Source organism: Lycium barbarum, chromosome 4 (genome assembly GCF_019175385.1).
Source record: "Lycium barbarum isolate Lr01 chromosome 4, ASM1917538v2, whole genome shotgun sequence".
In the NCBI taxonomy this organism is placed as follows: Eukaryota; Viridiplantae; Streptophyta; class Magnoliopsida; order Solanales; family Solanaceae; genus Lycium; species Lycium barbarum.
The window spans coordinates 7,763,942-7,784,981 of NC_083340.1; the positions used below are offsets into that span (position 1 = coordinate 7,763,942).

General features: G+C 33.3%; 2 protein-coding genes across 2 annotated transcripts; both read left to right on the forward strand.

The window, feature by feature from the left end:
* Window positions 1-2,039: 2,039 nt before the first annotated feature.
* Window positions 2,040-6,298, forward strand: LOC132635062 (uncharacterized). The gene is made up of 8 exons (XM_060351279.1): window positions 2,040-2,236; window positions 2,583-2,729; window positions 3,385-3,482; window positions 3,996-4,068; window positions 4,147-4,207; window positions 4,321-4,406; window positions 4,513-4,602; window positions 6,029-6,298. Exons 1-8 carry the CDS (start codon window positions 2,114-2,116, stop codon window positions 6,089-6,091), a joined length of 741 nt encoding a protein of 246 aa, XP_060207262.1. The 5' UTR covers window positions 2,040-2,113; the 3' UTR covers window positions 6,092-6,298.
* A 2,880-nt stretch (window positions 6,299-9,178) lies between these two features.
* Window positions 9,179-10,256, forward strand: LOC132635063 (pectinesterase inhibitor 9-like). Its single transcript, XM_060351280.1, has one exon. The coding sequence runs from the start codon at window positions 9,255-9,257 to the stop codon at window positions 9,873-9,875; it is 621 nt and encodes a 206-aa protein (XP_060207263.1). The 5' UTR covers window positions 9,179-9,254; the 3' UTR covers window positions 9,876-10,256.
* Window positions 10,257-21,040: the final 10,784 nt, after the last annotated feature.

Sequence of the window (21,040 nt, forward strand, 5' to 3'; positions counted from 1 at the left end):
TTCAGTGATTTTTTTGTTTTTTGCTATAATGTATTTTCGTGTCTTTTTTTTTTTAAAGGTATTTCAGTGATTTTTTTTTTTTATGTATTTACTGTTTTTTTTTTTTTTATGTATTTCAGTGGTTTTTTTTTATGTATTTCAAATACATTGTGTACATTCCAACTACATATGAAGCCAAATATATTCAAATTTTCGTGTATGTGAATGGATTTCAACAAATACATTCAGATACAAGAGAAAAATTCAAATGCATGACAAATACATTCAAAAACAGTGTGTTTGGCTATTAACAAAATACACTCAAAAAATGCAAAGACAAATACATTCAAACATAGTGTATTTGTGAGATGTAGATTTTTGAATGTATTTGTATTTAGCAAACAAATACACACGGCCAGATTTGAGACACTATCACCGCCAAAAACCCTAATCTCTCCACCACCATCAAAATCCTAATCTGAGACACCACCACCACCAAAAAACCCGTAATCTTTCCACCACCAGTAAAACCCTAATCTCTCCACCTCCATGTCACCTTCTCCGTCGCTATCTCAAAACCAGTGCCATTGACGCCACCACCAACAATACAAACAGCCAGATTTGTGCCATCGTCTCACCGGATAGAGTGAAAAGAGAGAGAGAGAGGGGTGAGCACAGAGGGAGAGGGAGAAGAGAGAGAGGGGCGGCGGAGAGAGAGAGGGAGAAGAGAGAGAGGCGCGGCCATGGTGTGGTGGTTGAGAGAAGGGAAGAGAGATTTTTTAGGGTTTTGAGAAATAAAAAATCTGAAATGGGTAGTGATTGGGAAAAAAGAAAGATATATGTGTTTGAGTATGTATTTTTTATATAGCTACCATTTGTAATTTAGAAAAGTTAATTAGCTACTAAATATAATTAAATAAAAGGGTAGTTAATATTAATAATTAGGTCTTAAAAGAAGCTAAAATGAGTAAAAATTCCTAAATCTATTGGGGCCTTAACAGGAAGATGCAATTATCAGGACTTTTATGAATCAAAAGTTGGGCCATAAATCGGGGCAAAGAGAAATTGGAGGGCAGACACGTACATCAATTCTAAACTGATTGATAAATGAATTAAAGTCTGAAATTCATTTTTGATATATGGTTACATGATTCATGCTAGTAAAATTTTGCATTTGCAGCTATAGTTATGTAATTGTAGCAAGCTCAAGTAGATTGAGCCATATACTCCATCTGTTTTACTTTATTTGATATAATTTGACTTGACATAAAATTTAATAAAGAAATAAAATTTTATAATTTATAGTCTTAAATATTTCTTATCATAATAAATATTTGATTGTTAAATTTTTAAAATTTGTAATTTAAAATATATCGATATATTTTAATAATTATACGACTATAAAAACTTATCAATCATAAAATGCATCAGTTATTTTAACGAACTAACAAAGAAATAATGTCAAACAAAATTCTACAAGGCGAGTATTATAAAAACAAACTGTAGATAAGACAAGAAAATAACAAAAAATAGCCTCTTATGTTTGAGGATATGTTCAAAATAGTCCTTCAAATATATTTCTGAGTAGTTTTGGACCTTTAAGTTTGTTGAAAGCGAGCACTTTTAATTTTAGTTTCCATCAATTATTTAACAAATTTATGTCTATTAGATTTGATTGGAACCACACAAAAAAAAAAAAAAAAATTGTGGGAACTCACAGGCGATTCTATTTTTGATCTATTGTCAAGAGTTTGATGTAATTTTTGAGATGCAACTTCTGCTCGTGTCTAGTGCAATTTCTTGTCTTTCATTTCTATAATTTGAAGGAACTTTCCTAATATTTTTGGTTAAGTTTATTCTCCACTATTCCCTTGTAATGTACACAGACAGAATTTGTTAAAACATCTAACAGAACTAAAAGTGCTCACTTTTGACAATTTAAAGGATCAAAATTGCTTAGTAATATATTTGAGAGACCACTTTAAACCTATTCCCAAACATCAGGGACCATTTTTCTTACTTCTCTAGATAAGAGTTTCTTTTTTGGTGCGTATTTCTAACGGATAAAGCACCAGGAAACTAACTAAACTCTAACAACCAGACATTTGAAAGCTCTCATCAATAACGGCCAATAATGGCCTCAATATTCAGCATTAGCTTTGCTAGTTCCCCCATTGGAGCTCAATTCAACAGGCCCAAATTCGTTAAACCCAAGACTTACGTAAACCCAATTCGTTGTGCTGGTAGACTTGAATGGGTATCTATATATCTCCTCTTTTAGTTTCCCTCACTCCCATGTTTCTCAGTCTATTTTTACTTGTCCTGTATACTAAAATAATTGTACATTTTCACTTGTCCAATTTGGAAAATCAAGAGATGAATTTTACCCTTACTATTAATTATTGGGTTGAAAACTTTAAGAAATTATAGTGGTTGCACAACATCTAAAGCATGCTTGATTGACTTAATAATAATTAGGGGCGATATAGTAAAAATTGTCATTCTATTTATGATTCCTGTGCCAAGTAAAAATGGGCTGAGGGAGTAGTAGTAAGTTGGTAAGTGCATGATAAATTGGTGAGTTTGATTTATGAATTATACAGGACCCTGATGGCTTATTGGGTCCACCCCAAACGGGTCATATAGCCCGACTGGAGTTCACGAGACGCCTTGAGAATGACGCTGCGGCTAGAGAAGAATTTGAACGGCAAGTCCGTGAAGAAAAAGAGCGTCGCAGAGTTCTTCGTGAGGTAATTTCACGTTGAATTGAGTGGATGTTACCATATTATCTAACAATTTAAGCTCATAAGAGGGAGCATTGTTAATTACTTTATTTATATTCACGCCCCTCGTGGGGACTAATAGCAAACTTTCAAAATTTTATGTTTTTTTTTTTTGAAAAAGTAGTAACAGTTTGTGTTTGTCTAGTCAATGTGAAAAAACTTTAGCCAATATTAGACATGTAATTTGTATTTGAAGGTTTCAAAATTTCTTTTGAAGAAAAACTATTTTATCGGCTTTTAAAAATAGTTTTTGCTACTACTCAAAACCACTATTTTTTTAGAAGCTTGTCAAATACTTCATGAGTATTTTTTTTAGTTTTGAAAAAAAAAAAAAAAAACACTTTTGGCTTCTCTGAAGCTCGGTCAAACAAGATATAGTTCTTTTTCTTGTGTCAAGTATGAGGAAATGTTTTTGTTGATAGCGAGTTGAATCTAAGAAGTACTTGATACCATGTTAAAATTGAAGTGACCACTTCATATTAAGCTGATTTTATTTGTTTATATTAGGTCTGCAACGATTTGTGGAGTAGTTAGTAAGACATACTTTAAATCTTTTCTATTTTGTTATGGATACAAATTTTATGCATATCTTTGTCTTATGTGTTCTTTTTGTCCTGATCAGTCACGAGTGATTCCGGATACAGTGGAAGGGCTTGTGGAGTTTTTTCTTGACACTGAAGCCCGAGAGATTGAGTTTGAGATTGCAAGAATGAGACCACGGTGAGTTATCCGCTCTCCAGTATCACAGCTCAGGTGGTAACATTTACTTCTCTTGTGGCAAAGCCGGAAAATGCTATAAGTTGTTTGAATCTTTGCTGCATTAGTTTCAGCTTCAGCTCTGTTAGGTTATTCGACAGTTGAGTATTTAAAGTTGCCGCCTTTTGCTTTTGATAATTCTGTGATCATGAAAATGCACATGATTTCGAGTCTGTTTTTGTTAACTTGTGAAGAAAAAGAAACCTATAAAATTATAGACTTTGTATAAAGATCAAACTGTTGCCTCTTAAGATAGAGGAGGAGCATTTCTTTATTATCGTCCATTTTCTTGACCTTTATGTTGTTATCAAAAAATTGAGAAAGTATTGGTACTTGACCTACTTTAAAGTTTGCTAACATGTCCCAGAGGAACTGGGACAGGACCTTTATAACATCAAATTGCATGGATTTCTTGGCTGTCCCTGCTATAGTTTTTTCTTCTTTACTTGAAATTTTCTAACATGTCTTCGTTTACAGATTGAACAAAGAATTTTTTGACCATCTGCAAGTCGAACTTGGAAAGCTGCGCTTTTCTGTAAACAAAACTCAGGTATTTACTGACAATTTTCTTGATTTAATGTGAGACATATATGTCAATGAAATGATACTTACCATGATTTTTTCGCAGGAAGTGGAAGACAGATTAGTTGAACTGGAAGCACTGCAAAAGGCCTTGCTGGAAGCAACAGGTCTGATAAATCGACTATTTGCTCTTTTGTTAGAGATTTCATGAGTATGGGTATCTGGATTCTTCATCATCTGTATCTGACATTCTGCTTTACTATTTTTCTTTTTCTTACAGAAGCATATGATAAATTGCAAGCAGATCTTGTAGCAACAAAGAAGAACTTAACCGAGATTTTGACGTCAAAGGATGTCAAGGCTACTGTATGTGATAGTCTTTAAATTCTGCTTTTATGTGCGTGTTTGTGTGTGGTTTGTATATTTTCTTAAGTTTGTTGCTGAATTTGGATTGTTCCATTTTCTCGAGCAGCTATTGGATTTGGTTGAGAGGAATGAGCTGAACAGACCCTTGTTGACTCTTCTTGATGAAAACATTGCAACTGCACATAGTGTTAACCAGGTGAGACAAGCAAATTCCATACAATGCAGATAGAAGTTCTGTGGGAGTGATGATGCATATTTGTGAACACACTGGCGCAACAGCACATTCAATAACTGAAACTTAAGTAGAAAAATGTGATTTGAAAAGGAAAAAGTGGTACCTTTTGAAATTGGGCATCGATAACTGACATATATATCCACGCAATTTATTAAAATTTTAGTGTACGTCAGGGTTATGCTGTGCTTTCTCCTAATGGTAATATCATCAATCCAAAGAAAACAATATGCTTGAAACACACATTGTCTGGATTGAGAATTGGTTAGGAAGAAATGGTAAGGCAACAGCTTCTAAATGTTCCTCATATCATTTAGTGGCAAGTGAATTGACGTTGTGAGCTTACAATATTCCTGAGTAGTTTAAGGACCTTTTGAAGTGAAGTAACTAGCTAATCAATTGTCAATATTTTTTTGATACAGAGGCAATGGAATCTATGAGTTATATGTAGAAGTTCCTATCATTTCCTTGTTAGTTCGTCTTTGTTCAAACTAATTATGATAAAGTTGATCGGTTTTCCATCACTCAACTTTTTTCTGGGGTCTGATAGCTTCTCCACGATATCTTATGGGAAGATTTCTGGTGAAATTTCCTTCATTTACAAGTTACACAGATATACTAGTAGAAAATTATGTCTGTTTTTTCCAATTGCACTCCACGTAACTCAAGCGAAAATGTATATTTAAGTTCAAACATAACTAGTTATGTTATTTTCATATTTGGCTATTATTCTTTCTTGAATCTGCTCATCGTCACTAATAGGATGAAAAAGAAACATCCATAGTTTAAATTGACATAATAAGTAGCTTTATGCTTTTGTGTGCATCCGCTTTTGTACTAGTTGAGTATGATGTTCTTGTTCTAATGGGTTGAGCATTATTTAAGGAAGAAGTTTTTCTTTGGGATGATGAAGTCTATCATATAGGGCCGAGGTTGTGTATACTGCTTACTTGCTAAATAATGAATCTTGCTCCCCCTAAGTTGTTCATATGAAATGAACAATTCAAAGATGCTAAAATACACAGACGCGCATAGTGTCCGTAATATCTAACTGCCCTGTCATGAAGTGGTTCAATAATTTTTCAGATACTCAGTGAAATTTCTTCAAAAACTTGGTAGATGATAAAATAAGATTATGCAGTAACATCCCCCACTTCCCAAGATGTTCAAGCTTGTTATTTTCTCAATAGAGGTTGACATTCACTTGGATACACTTTTATCTCTAAAGATATGTGTTCCTTTTCAAGGATACAAATGGATTTGTTAAAAGTTTGCCAATGGCTACATATCAACACCGTCATCGTAAATTTGTGAATGTATCATTTTGTAATAAGCGGAAGCTTTAAATATGACTGTCTAACTTTGAACTTATCTTCCTTTGTGAGTGCAGAAACAAGCAGCTGAATACATGGAAAAGCTGAGGGGACTTGTTCTGAAGTACCTAACGGTATAGGTTTCATCTAAAACTATTCAAATGCTTTTCTCAATTTTATACAGAGAAATGGTGAGAATTTCTGGTTTGTTTATATTCTAGTAATGTAGTATACTACAAAATTTTGTAGGAATACTTAGAATGAATCCCTTGTAATAATAAGAAGAAAGTATCCCCATCATTTGTGAAAACCACAGTGGAAAGAATGAGTAACCATTCAAGTGAAAATCCATGCTCTTCTTCCTTGTGTGTTGGAAAGTGTGAAACCCTGTTTTACTGGAAGTGACAATTAAATTATATTTTGAACGCCTGGAAAGTCATTAAAGTTTAATTGGAGCGATGCGTGCATCAGGGTAGGCTGCCACATCACATCCCTTGGGGTGTCACCCTTCCCTGAACCCTACGTGAACCGTGGATGCTTCGTGCACTCAAACAGCCCTTTTTTTTTTTTGCTACTAGAATGCAATCTCCTTTAGACTGCAATTTCTGATGTAAATTGAGTAGAAGTGTTAGGTTTACTGTATTCTAACCTGTGAAATAAATGGATATTTTATTGAGAGGAGTGAGAACCCTCAGTGAAAGACTGAGCAAGAAAACTAATGGGGCTGATCTCTGGACTTTTGTCCTTTTCTTGCAACTATCACCTATACTCTGAGTTAGTGATGTTCCCAAAGCTGGATCTATCTCTTCATCCAACCATAACAACATAAGCTAACTCAATCAGTATTCAGAAAGGGTAAAATATAGCAAACTATAAAAAGGGGCAGCCTGGTGCATTAAGCTCCCGCAATGCGCGGGGTCCGGGGAAGAGTCGGACCACAAGGGTCTACTGTACGCAGTCTTACCTTGCATTTCTGCAAGAGGCTATTTCCACGGCTCGAACCCGTGACCTCCTGGTCACATGGCAGCGCTTTACCAGTTACGTCATGACTCCCCTTCAAATATAGCAAACTATATATATATATATATATATTGTATAGTTTGCTATATATTATGGTTTTCAGTTGTAGGCAAAGCCTAAGGTCTGTTATAAAGTGAACATTTAACAGTCATTTCATGGCTTCATAAATTGAGGTGCAAATTACCCAATGCAGCATAAAAGTTGAAATAGGTACTCTAGATGCTCCTTTTTTTTTTTTTTTTGTGGTATACCCATTCAGTATCCGAAACCTATTGGCTTGATTAGTCTAAATTCGTGCCTCGTAGGGCCCATAAAGGGGTAACACTCTCTATTCGACGTTTTTTTTCATTTTTAAGACTCGAATTTGGGACCTCTGGTTAAGGGTGGAGAGATCTAATTCATCTCATCACAACCCTCAATAATCTCTAAATGCTTATTTTGTGCCTATTTTGTCTACTACAATTTGGTTATGATAAAAATTTACCCACACTCAATGTATTATCATGTGCTTCTTTTTGTTCCTAGCTGGGTAGTACTTAGTACTCTTTAAGTGTTCATCGCATGATCATAATACTTACCAAAACATCACATACTGTTTATTCATGAAGTTTATAATATTGAAGGTTCATAAATTGTTTCTTTTTTCTTTCTATCAATTATATCATTGCTGGCTGCCAGCGCTTATGTTCGAGTACTACAGATCCTTGTGAAAATATGTACGGATTCCTTCTCGTATATTATTGCCTGTGCAACCATAAAATACTGGTTAGTAGGTGACCTTCCACATGAATAACAATAACAGAGTTACTACTGTTTTCGACAACTGGTACATTTGGAGACACGAGGCGCAGACCAAAATTACAAAAATGTATTCAATCTTGTCTTTTTTGTTCTAATTTTAGAACAATCGAGAACCATCAAGGAAATAATCAGCTAGCTCTTCTATTTTTTCCTAAACAATGCTTTCTAGTCACATGTTGGTCAAAGATTCTCTGTAAACCTCTTGTATTAATTGCCTAATAAAAGATTAATTTCATAATTGATTATTTTACTAGACTCTGGTACAGTGATACTTATCCTTCTGTGCTGTAAGACTAATCTCACACTAGGTACTTTCTTAAGTTTCTCTCTGACAAGTAGACAAGGCACACGTTGATGTTTAGACATCTCCTACGTTACCTTAAAAGTTTGTTCATACCTATCTAATTCGTGATAAGCTTAAGGCGATCAAAAATAGAAAAGTAAAAAGCAAAAAAGATTTCATAAACTTATACCACATTCCAACTTCAAGTTGCAAAAAAAAAAAAAAAGCATAAATGGCAGATATTTGTGAGAAATATAAGGTGGAAAGCTTGAATGTTGCATAAAAAGAATAGGCAAAAGCAAACGGGAAAGGGACATGTGAAAACTTGTGGATTATACCCAAAAGGAAGAAGATATTTCCATTCGTTTTACTTTAGAATATTGTTGCTAACTTTCTAAAACATGTTAGGCAAGTAGTAACTAGCAATCCTTATGCCATCAGAAGATGCGGTGGGATGGTCGGGACTCCTATCTTATTTTGAGATTTGAGGTGTTCAAATTTTGAATTTTCATTTTGATGGATAGAGATGTATCAAGATTTAAACTTTACCAATCCGAGTTTATGATTTTGATATAACTTTATTTAATTAACTGGGTTCAAATTTATGTACTTATTTAGTGAATTTTTCTTCTAACTCATACTAAAGGTTTGAGTTAAAATTACTAAGTCTCGATCAAGCCATAACTTAATTACCCTTTGCGTTTGCCCCGATCGAGAGAGTGTTTTACGGCCGAACTGCATAGAGATTCGATTTTGTGACCATCATTTAAGCCATACCCATAGTGTGTTGTAACAAATTGCAAGTCTACCCACTTCAAAATAACTTAAGACATGTGGTGTCTGAAATTTTATATGGTTGAAGTTCAACAACTTTTATCTAAAATTCAGGCATTTTTACTTGATGCATTCATGGTCGAAGTTTAGACCAAAAAGTCTTGAACTTTGTTCATACAAAAAGTTGTTTTGAAGCAGTAGACGTGGTGTAATAGCAGTGTCCAAATAACGAATCCCCCCATTTCTGCGTGTTTTACGTTACCTCTTTAGTGGGCCCATCCGAAACGAATTCTAATTAGTTTGGAATAAAATAACTAAGAACCCTTTTGAATTCTATATAAAGCTTCACCATACTCTAGTACACTACACTAAAAGTAAAGTCATATCAAGTTCCATTCCAAGAAAACCAAAAAAGGAAAAAAGCCATGGGTAACCATACTCTTCACTTGCTAATAGTATTCTCGTCTTTCCAATGTTTTCTTGCTTACAACACCATGGCTAAATCAGCCATGAGCTCAAATCCAGATGCCATAAAATTCATCAAAGTTTCATGTAAAGCCACACTTTACCCTGTTTTATGTGTCCAATGCCTCTCTGCTTATGCTAACACTGTCAAACAAAGTGAGAAACAATTAGCTCATGCTGCTTTATCAGTTAGTTTAAGCAGAGCAAAATCCACAACCCTATTCGTTTCTAAGTTAACTAGAGTGAGGGGTCTAAAGCCAAGAGAAAAGCAAGCTGTTAAGGACTGTTTGGACAACATGAGTGATAGTGTTGATCAGATAAACAAATCAATTCCAGAACTTGGACATACTGGTCAATTTTCAGGTGGACAAGACTTTATGTGGCATGTTAGTAATGTGCAGACTTGGGTTAGTGCTGCACTTACTGATGAAAATACTTGTCTTGATGGATTTTCAGGGCCTGGTATGAATGGACATGTGAAGGCTGCTTTAAGGGCTAGAATTCTACATCTTGCACAAGTTACTAGTAATTCACTTGCTTTGGTTAATCGCTTCGCGGATAGACACCGCCCTAGTCCTTAATGTGACAGAGAAATTCCTGGTAGGGAGCACTTTCTACCTTTAGAATGAATGCGAATTAATCGGGTCGGTAGGTTTCAGATGTTTATGAAGACTGAAGTCTCAGTGAGATTGCTAGTTTTGCTGTGTAAAGGTTATGTTTCTTTAATTTGCATAAGCATGAATTTGGGGCTTTGTGTCTAGTGGTAACAATTTATATATACTGTGTTGTAGCAGCAATGAAGATAGAGCAGCTTAGTTTGCTGGTCTCTATATGTGAAATTGTAATAATATGATCTTCTTGCTTGTATGAGCTTTCTTTTTGTATCTCTCTTTTCACTTTTGTATAATATTAGTACCTAATATTGAGCTTAAACAAAGAATGTTCTTGATTTTTTCTCGCTTCCTCAAGTCTCATCTCTGTTTTTGTGGTTTTTCTTTATAACCGCATTTTTCGGGTCAGCTTGCGCGCCTCTTAATTAATTTTACTGAGTACTTGATACTTTATCTAATAAGGTTTGAGCAAATGAAAGAAATCACCTGTTACTTTACTTGAAATTTCATTCTCAACCGAATCACTAACTTATTCCTGGCATAGGATGCTTGTGGGGTTTCATCTTCATGTTGGAAAGATGTTTGTATCTGGAGGGTATACTTCATAATTATTTGTTAGTGCCATAGGACTGGTCCCGCTCAACAAATTTTGTAGCTTGTAGGTCATTGTTGGAAAAAGTCATAAAGTGAAATCGTCATAATAATCTCCATTTGGTGTAGGGCATATTTCTAAGTTTTTTATAATTTTGTCTCACAAAACTTCAAACTATGTTTTCATGTTACACAAATTCAACCGCCCAATACCTTTTTTCAACTTCGACTTCAAATATAATTTTCTTTTTCAAATTTCAATCATATCAACGTCTTCGTAATATTCACCGAGACTATAGCGAATAATGCCTTTTTCTTATTATATATTCGTTCTTTCTTATGATATATGTGTGAGAAGGAAAAATAGAATTCATTTGCACATCACAAGAGCCTAAGTCATCAGTGCCTGAGGTTCCTTGCTCTTGGTTGCCCCGCAATAAGAAAAGCCCTGAACAACAGAGAATTCGTAAACAAATTATTGCTAGTATGTTTTTTCAATTGATAAGGCATGAGATTGACACCAACTCTAATTTAAACTCGGAGCTTTGTAGGCTCAATCCTCTCTATGATTTGAATTGTGTTCTATTGATAACTGATTTGTTCAATTATGCTCTGATGAAATTGAGTCGTCAGTTTAACAATATTTTTGTCGTAAATTGCAATAATATAAGGGGTCGTTTGGTACACGGATTAAATTATTCGAAAATTATAATTTCGAAACTAATTTATTCATCTGGTAGATGGGATAAAATAATCTCAACGTTAATGAGATAAAGTGATATATCTCATTCTTAGAATTGTGCTTTATTTATACTTCGTAGAAGATATAAATTTATCATTATATCAAATATGATACAAAATTAATGTCAAAATTAATGCAGCTTATACCACGTAACAAATGACCCCTAATATGACAAGCTTATAGTAGTACTTTATAATTGAATATTTTTAAAAGAATATGGCAATATTTTTGTCGTATATACCGCCGCAATCTCCGGCCAATTGTACATGTGGTTATCTTCAATTGGATTTTTTCTTTAATTAATTATTTCTAGTGAGACATATTGGTTTCTCTTACCTGCCGTGGACCAAATTAGATTATGAATGGACTGCCACTGTCTTTTTCTCTTATAAATAATAATCTTTTACTATTTGAATGTTGTTGGAATGCATGCGTGAACAATGAGCAAAGAAATATAAGCGTTTAATAATTATGGTGAATTCAAAATTTAAATTTTATAAATTTTTATATTAATTTTATATTAATATATATAATGGTGATTGGGTTTATAGATATTTAAGAAATTTCTTAATATATATATATACAATTTGGACAAAAATTACTAGATTCGTGTGAACCCGTAATTGAAACTGTGGATCCCCTGATAATAATCCTTGATAAAATTAAATTTTCTCGCATTTGGTTGAGTTTTTGATTTCGGGATTATATATAGTATCATAATTGTGATATTGTTTTTATGCCACTCAATGTGGGCAGAGAGACTGGCGAAAAGCTTGCAACCTATGAGTATGTTACCTTTTGGACAATCCTATATAAGTACTAAAATTTTTCCTAAATATCTATAAATATTTGATTTTATACCGATCTTATCTTTTAGTTTCTCCAATTGTTAACTTTGCTTTTCAATTAAAATTTTTAATGTAATATTACGTATTATAAGGAATCTGCAGAGTCCATTTTTATTATATTCCTTCACTCTTGAGACAAATTTATCGTTGATTTATTATTTTATAATACCAGATGTAAAACATATGATTCCTCACTAATCACAACTACCAAAATTCAATAATTTATATTTATAATTTCTTATTAGTGTAAACCCTGAGATCTTTGGATTCTTTTGCCAAGTGCCTATGAGCACGTGAAGCCCAACTGGCCACGAGAAACCTAATGAGTAAGGGCCCATAAAGATCGTCCTTTTTGTGGGTCTATTGTGGGCCAGAAGTCATGCAATATTGGAGAGGCATGTTGAGGAAATAAAGAAGGGATAACTACATGATAATATTTTAGTATTTTCATGTACTGGAATAATTATTTTACTTACTAGTTTAGGCTATGAAATTATATAATTCAAAAATGAAATATTATATAGGTTTTCTCCTTATCCCACACCATTTTTTTTTGAACGAACATGCATGAGATGTGGCACGTAGGTCAGTTTAGAAGGCCTTAGAAGTGGGTCAGGTACTTCCCTAAAGGCCCGGTTCCTTTTTGTTTGTTGTTTAGGTTTCGTTTTCCCGAAAGTGTCTTTTTTTGGCCTTTCATACGGACTGGTATTTAATTTGCCGTTCACATTAGTGATTTTTATTTTTTGTATGTGCCGCTTATTTAATGAAAATATTCAGATGTGTTTCGCTCGACATAAATTTAGTAATATTTTTATTTTTGGAAACTGAACTTTTGTCTCTCTTGACACAAGTTCTGTAAGAATTAAGTTATGCAACATAAGTCGTGTAGTATTTTTCAGATTATATTGAGTATTGAAAGTTTTGTCTTTTCCGGCATAATTTGTGTGAATAGGATGATAGTATGCAGAGCTAAACGCTAACTATGCCGAGCGAAATCTAAACTTATGCCTTTTTTCGAATTATGTTGAAAGTTTTGTCTTGTCCGACATATTTATGAAATGTTGTGATACATATGCCGAAGCTAAAACGCTAACTATTCTGACCGTGCTGGGGGATAAAAATTAAAGACCACCCAAAATAGGGCCATTTGTGCCAATAATCGCTGAAATCTTACAAAATAAATTATAATGTAACCTCATTCCTCTCAAGTAACTTCTACCGCATGATATATGATATAAAAATAATTTTGGCCTCATATATCACTTGGCTTCTTACCACGTTTACTTCTTATATTTTGATTTTTTTCAATAATTTTTTTTGACGTTGCCTCTAACATATATATGTGTTTGTGGGTGCATAAATGAATATCATTAGCATCATCATTTATGGATGTATGCGTGAGATCGAACTTGACACTGCAGTTAATGATAACAGGGAGGGGTGTACAAATCAAACCGACAAACAACACCAAACCGATAATTCGAACCAAGCCGAGAAAAAAACTCGACTAGTGGTTTGGTTTGACTTGGTTTGGTTTTAAAAAGAAAAATCCGAACACTATTGGTTTGGTTTGGTTTGGTTTTAACTAAAAAAAGTCAAACCGAATCAAACCAACCCTACATTACATTTATAAAATTTCAAACATATTTTATACATAAAAATATTCATTTATAATGTAATTTATAGATGTTTCTTTAACTTTTTCATAGTTTTTTGTCTTTTAACATATTATTTCAAGCTTGGAATTAGAATTTGAATGGTCCAATAAATTTTATAGTTCAATGATATTAGTACCTCAAATAAAACTCAACAAAAATCAAATCAATACTAATGCCAACAAAAGTAATTCATATCTAACACTGGAATGACAATAATACTGATATCTATTCTTTAGTTTTATATTAGTTTAGAAAGTAAAAATACATAACTTAATTTTTTTTTAATATCTGGTCATGTAATTAATACTTATTAGTCGTACTTATTTTAGCGTGATTTAGTACTTTTAGATTAAGATTATCATTTTCTACATGCCTTATAAATTAGCCGTATTTATTGTAGCATGACTTAGTACTTTTAGATTATGATCATTTTATTTTATACAATTTCATTAATTTTTTTCGTTGAATATTTTAGTACAATGTCATATCTCATCTCATGTTTTGTGATATTTTCTAAATAAATATTTTAATTAGATAGTCATATCTTACTAGGAATAAAGAAATATTTGAAGTACAAGTTATATGTTTTGTATGAAGATTTTACCGAAAAAAACCCGAGCAACCCGAAAAAACCGAGAAAACCTGAGGTTGAAAAACCTGACTTCTTTTGATTTAGTTTGGTCTTTGAATAACCCGGATCAACCGGGTCCATGTACACTTCTAATAACAGGGATGTGATGCATGCATCATTTTTATTGTGCTGACCTAATCGCTATTGAATCTATAAAAGTTGAATTCCAGCATAGTGTGTCAGAATTTCATATGTAAACGTTAGAAATTTTATCGCATGGAGTTTTACATAAAGGAATTTTCCTATTATATACCGGAGTTTCACTTATAAAAATTTTAAACTCCAAATATATTATTTTATTGTATTTTTATTCAAATTTTATTTATGCGTTAAACAGTGATTACTTTGTAATTATATTTCAAAATAAAAGTGGCTCAAAAACTGGCCATCCCATTGCTATTTTTACGAACATTAATGGTTAATGATTTGGACCAAATAAATGGTGATTGTGTTGGATAAATTGATGCCTGTTATAAAATAATAACATTAAAATACAAGAGAACATATATATGAAAGAGACTTGAAGATTGATATGATTTCTTTCACTTCTGTATTTCTTCAATAGGACATGAGCGGTCCTATTTATAGAAAAACTAATTTAGTAATTTATTTGGTGATCACTAACTAAAAGATAACTTTACTTTGGTGATCACTAACTAAAAGATAATTTACTTTGGTGATCACTAACTAAAAGGTAACTTACTTTGGTGATCACCAAAGTACTTGAATGATACATGGACATTAACTATTAAATATTATTTACAACACTCCCTCTTGAATGTCCATTAATAGATAATGTGCCTCGTTAAAACCTTACTAGTAAAAACCCTGTGGGAAAAAGTCCTAGTGAAGGAAAAAGAGTACACATATCTAGTAATACGCTTTGATAGCTGCCTCATTAAAAACCTTACCAGGAAAACCCAATTGGGACAAAAACCTTGGTTAAGGGAAAAAGAGTGCAACGCGTATTTTACTCCCCCTGATCAAAACTTCACTTGCTGTCTCGGAGACGACGCATTTCAATTTTGTATCTCAGCTTCTCAAATGTTGAGGTTGGAATGTTTCAATGGACAGATTCGCCATATTATCAATCGAGCGAATTTATTGAATATTTATTTCACCTTCTGTTGAAGATTGTGTCTGAAAGGAAATCTAACAAAATGCTTTATCCTGTCTCCTTTGATATATCCTTCTTTCAAGTGAGCTATGCAAGCTTCGTATAATATTATTGGAATCTTCATCTCCAAATAAATATCGCATGATTGCAGAATGTGCTGAGGTATTGATCTCAGCCAGATACATTCCTGACTTGCTTCCAGATACATTCCTGACTTGCTTTAAAAGTTACTGATATCTTGGCAGATGAATAAGTATAATTGACTGTCATGTAGAACGTCATATTATGGCAACATCCTCACATGCTCACATAATTTGTTTGAGATCTAACTTTATAGAGATCGTATGAATGCCATGCATTTCATAACCAACAAATCTTGATAATATTGGTTAGAATCAATAAATTCATATCATTATTTGATTCATCCTGATGTCTCCACGAATAAAAGTGAGGCTATATCTTTCCTGCATATCATAAAAGCATTATCTCATGGATAGTAATAGCAGGATACATTAGTGCATCAATTGCACTAAGACATGGTACTTTCTAACCATTTCCGTGAGATTCAAAATTGATCTTTCTTTATTTTAAGCGATCTTACAGCCATTGGGGTACTCAATGGAATCGCTTTAAGGCCTTTTCAATCCTTTAAGAATTTTCATATAAACTTCACTGTCTAGCTAGACATGTAAATATTTCAGTATACGCATTCAATTTTTTTTTTCATGTACTGCCAGACTGTATAAAACCTCATTACATCCACTACAGGAGAACAGATCTCCGTACAATAATGTTAGGACTTTTTCGAAAAACCTTTATACCACAAGGCACGAGCCGTATTTTGTATCTTACGGATTAATAATTCATTTCACTTTTCGCTCAAAAGTTTCTGTATACCCCACTGACATTATATCTTCAAATGTTTGGACTATAGATCCAAAATATTTCATATTTACCACGTGAAATCAAATATACTTGAATTGCGTATTTTCATTTGGCCAATCATCTATCTGTCCACATTTCTTGACAGATTTGAATTCAAGATCCTCGTTACCATTTATAATGTTGAGCGCTACATTATATCAAAGATGCCGTCGACGGTCATTTGATATCGGTTCCCATACGACATAACTTATTGAGATCTCTTCAATTTTCATCATTTTCAGGTACCTGAACCTTTCCCAAGGTTTCATGAAGTGTTATGTCATGGTGCTCTTTTAAAGCACTTGCCTCATTATTATGGTCATCTTGATCATTTGCTCCTCTCCTTCTTCAAGGAGATTTACTTTTGGAACCGATTGGTCTATCACGCTTCAGGCGTGCCATAGACTCTATCCTTCAAGGATTTTAATTCTAGTATGAGCATTTGCAGCTGGAATATGATTTTCACTTTGGTCAGAAAATGCGTCTGACAGTTAACTGGAATTATATTTTAAACGAGGATCATACTAGTGATAATTCATTATATATAATTTATTTTTCCATCAGCTTATCATCTCTCCCCCTAATGTTAGGAAATCTAACATTTACCCCCAACCTTACTTGGGGACCCATCTTTGTGCGTTATGGTGGAGCAATTGAATCATATACCGCACATTCACATTTTAGATGGAAATTATTTGGTTCCTGACCTTGAACCAATTGTGATAGGGGAACCTAGTTGGCTTGATGCATATAAGCTGCTACATATTAAATAATACATCTCATACCAAAACTCTATTTGAGAGATTTTTTCTCATAATCAATTGTTTAGCAACTAATTGGAGGCATGTATTTTCTGCTAAACCAACTTGGATATAAACCGGCATTATCAATAACCATGCTCTTAATTTAACAATTTGAGCAAACAACCTTGCAAAAAAAACCAAACTGCAAGTTGATACCAAATGCACATGTGACCATAACATAGATGCATCTATTAAAATCATATAATAGAAAACGGTCCACATGGCAGGTGAACGGGCCCAAATTCACCTTTTTATGTTCCAGAATTATTGAAGGATTCAATCCCATCTTTAGCTGGTATAATTTTCAATTTATCATGAGAAAAAGTAGCACAAGAGAATTCTTGAGGAAACTTTTATTTCTTCAATATATAATAATGTGAATTCTCAATTTTTTTTTTGCATCACATTAGAATCAGAATGGCCAACCGATCATGCCAACTGATATTTATTTCAATAAACTTCTAGTTTACCATCGCATGTGATTCCATCATCATGCTCATATTTGTGTAGTACAAACAGGAGGGAAGCAGGGTAACATTTCACATTTATATTTCTTACCCGCTATATGACTGTAGTAACATAAAGATATTAAATCTTTCCATCATTTATAGTCTCAATATGAATGGCCACTTTGGCGAATACCTTTGAAACTCAATAAGTTTCTTCGAGACTTACTACAGTATAATACTTTCTTGATAATGAATTTAATTCCTCCAAAGTAGTAATAAATTGGCTCTTTCAGAGCTCCCAATTAATTGTGTACTACCACATATTTCATAACACCATCCGTATGGTGAACATATCCTTTAAAGGAGAAATTTGTATCATTCCGATCAAATTATTATAGGCAAGACTCATTTCTCTTTAACCTTTTCCTATCAATAATCATAATTGACAAGATGATCTAAGACTACTTATTCCACAATAACGATTTCTCTCAAACCTCCCCTAGAGGTGAGTTGTGGTATTAGCATATACAACATAAGCACATATTTATCCATATCTTTTATCATATCTAGCCACATTCACTTTCAAGAATGGGCCAACATCCACGATGCTTATCACAAGTCGCATTCTCTTCAAGGAATGGACTATAATTATATATGTGTTTCATAAATTTGATATAAACTCATTGTCATGTCTTATGATCCACCTCGACATCACTTTGAAAGGTCAAATGTGCCTCCACTTTGTATTCCTTTCTTTTGATGGAGGATTTATATAATTTATCAAATTAGGTCGCAAGGAATCGCGTTCCCAATGACTTTTCATACTACATTGATGACAAAAATTACCTTCACCTTTTGAAGAACCATTTTGAGAACCCATAATGTTCTTCCCTTTTATAATTATCATAATGATGACTATTATTATTTATCACGCCCACGTTCATTCATATAGCCATAACAAATATTTTTTCATCTTTCAGACTTATCATATACTGCTACCACATTCACTTCAGGGAATGGAGCAAAGTCAGTGGGATGGGCTTCACAAAAGCATATTAATTTGCTCAGTCATAATCATATCATCAAAACCGTGTATTGGGACTTAAACCCAATGTCTTATTCATATAAAGACGTTTTTAAGCCATAACGCGATGAGACTTAAACCCAACTTTTTATATTATCATCATAGTGCACCGGGACTCAAACTCAATGTCTTGCCCTCTTGGTGCAATGGCACTCGACTCCACTGTCTTACCCTAAACCAATAGCATAATAGGCTAAAGTGCACCGAGACTCACTCTCGAGTAAAATAAAGTACCACTCTGTGATTTTACGCATAACTATGGACCATAAAATCACGTCATAATATCTCTCGAATTTTTCATATTGCTCTTCGGGAGCAATTTTGTGACATGATATAAATAATATTTCTCATATACATATCTTCAATTGTAGCCACAACAGACTTATGAAAATATTACCACTTTTGGTGGTTATAGATATAAATAAGTTTAGACCCAACGAGGCATAGAAAATATTGTCACTTCGGATGACCATGTATTTCTTGCAAGCTCTCATTTAGCCATTAAGGGATATGAGATTAGCATCATAATCCCTTTTAACAATATTGTTCTTCAGGAATAAAATTTGAGGCATAAATGATCCAGAACCATTTAGGTTCCTATGGACCCGATAAATCTAACGACTTGTAATAGCCATATATACTCCTTGTGAGGCCATCCTTATCATGTGAAAGCATGAGTTAAATAACTTAAAATATTGCATACCTGAATTACCTTTAGAGGTGATGAATTCTGCAGATGCTCAAAGGCAAATGTCATTCGCAAACAATTTTAAGATATTTTCATTGCATAACAAGTAAGAAACTCTTTCTAAATCTCATCATATAAAAAGGGTAATCCTCCACAACCAAAATTCTTGTATTAGTGAAATCATCAATTTGGTCATCATGTTTACAGTAACTTCGTGTAAACATCAATATGCATATTAGCGAATTAAAGCTATGCAGTGAGCAAAGGACCTATATTTTATGTCGAGTAGTGCATAGTATATATATATATATCATGGTGAAGCAATATGGCTTCTAGCTTTTATATATATATATATATATATATATATATATATATATTAGAAATAGCATGAACAAGAACCGATACTGATTCATTTTTCTTTTCTCCCACAAGATTTGAGAAATAAATACCACTGTCAAGGCTTTAAAGAAAACATACCTGGCAGCAAAGTAGTAGTACGGGAGTCAACGTGAAACAAAAAACTAACTTATTAATTATGGCTAATGCCCAAATAATTCACGCAGAAGCCGTGATATTATTCATAGTTATCCTTTTGGTTAGAGTCTCGTGCTGATAACGTGTTATAAAATAATAACATTAAAATACAAGAGAACATATATATGAAAGAGACTTGAAGATTGATATGATTTCTTTTATTTCTGTCTTCAATAGGACATGAGTGATCCTATTTATAGAAAAATTAATTTAGTAATACATTTGGTGATCACTAACTAAAAGATAACTTTACTTTGGTGGTCACTAACTAAAAGATAACTTACTTTGGTGATCACTAACTAAAAGGTAACTTACTTTGGTGATCATCAAAGTACTTGAATGATACATGAACATTCACCATTAAATATTATTTACAACAATGTAGGCCCAATATTCATTTTAGACAAGTCCAAAACATTGTTGAAAGCTCTAGTTGCTTTATTAGAGGGACAATTTCCATGATTGTCCTTATTGGGGGGTGGTCTTTAATTTTTGTTCCTCAAATTGCTGGTCATTAATTTTTGTCCTTCGCCTAATATCCCGAGGTTCTGGATTCAACCTCGGCATAGAAAATAAATAAATTCGTAAGACGGAGTTTCATAGCAAAATTAGGCTTATTCGGGCAAAAAATAAGCCTTAAGGCAAAATTTTGGCCAAAATTAGGCTTTGAGGCAAACTTCTGCCTTAAGGCCTAACTTTTGCCCAAATAAGCCTTTGGGAAAATTTTAGGCTTTAAGGCAGAGGTTTCGCGAAAGGCTTGCTTTGCGATTTTTTTTTTGTTGACTGAGTGGGGTTTCGGACCCAGAACCTTGGGGTATTTTCGGTTACTTTTTTAAAGCGAAGGCTAAAAATTAAAGACCAGCGCCTTTGAAGGCCAATCCGTGCAAAACAATGTTATTAGAGGCCCAAAATTGATAATCGTGTAAGAACTTCTAATCTTTTCATTACGTTTTGTAATTTGACAAAAGCATCGGCATACTTTTGTAATTACTTACTTGGACCGAAGTATGTGTAACTAGAAATAAAAAATATAAGTTTATTCAATTAATTACATGTAATGTACTTC

Bases quoted from the DNA above. Each gene is read 5' to 3' on its own strand.
- LOC132635062 (XM_060351279.1), top strand. From the start codon at position 2,114: ATGGCCTCAATATTCAGCATTAGCTTTGCTAGTTCCCCCATTGGAGCT. The intron at 4,407-4,512 runs GTATGTGATAGT...TTTCTCGAGCAG, and splicing joins CAAAGGATGTCAAGGCTACT to CTATTGGATTTGGTTGAGAG. The intron at 4,603-6,028 runs GTGAGACAAGCA...TTGTGAGTGCAG, and splicing joins CTGCACATAGTGTTAACCAG to AAACAAGCAGCTGAATACAT.
- LOC132635063 (XM_060351280.1), top strand. From the start codon at position 9,255: ATGGGTAACCATACTCTTCACTTGCTAATAGTATTCTCGTCTTTCCAA.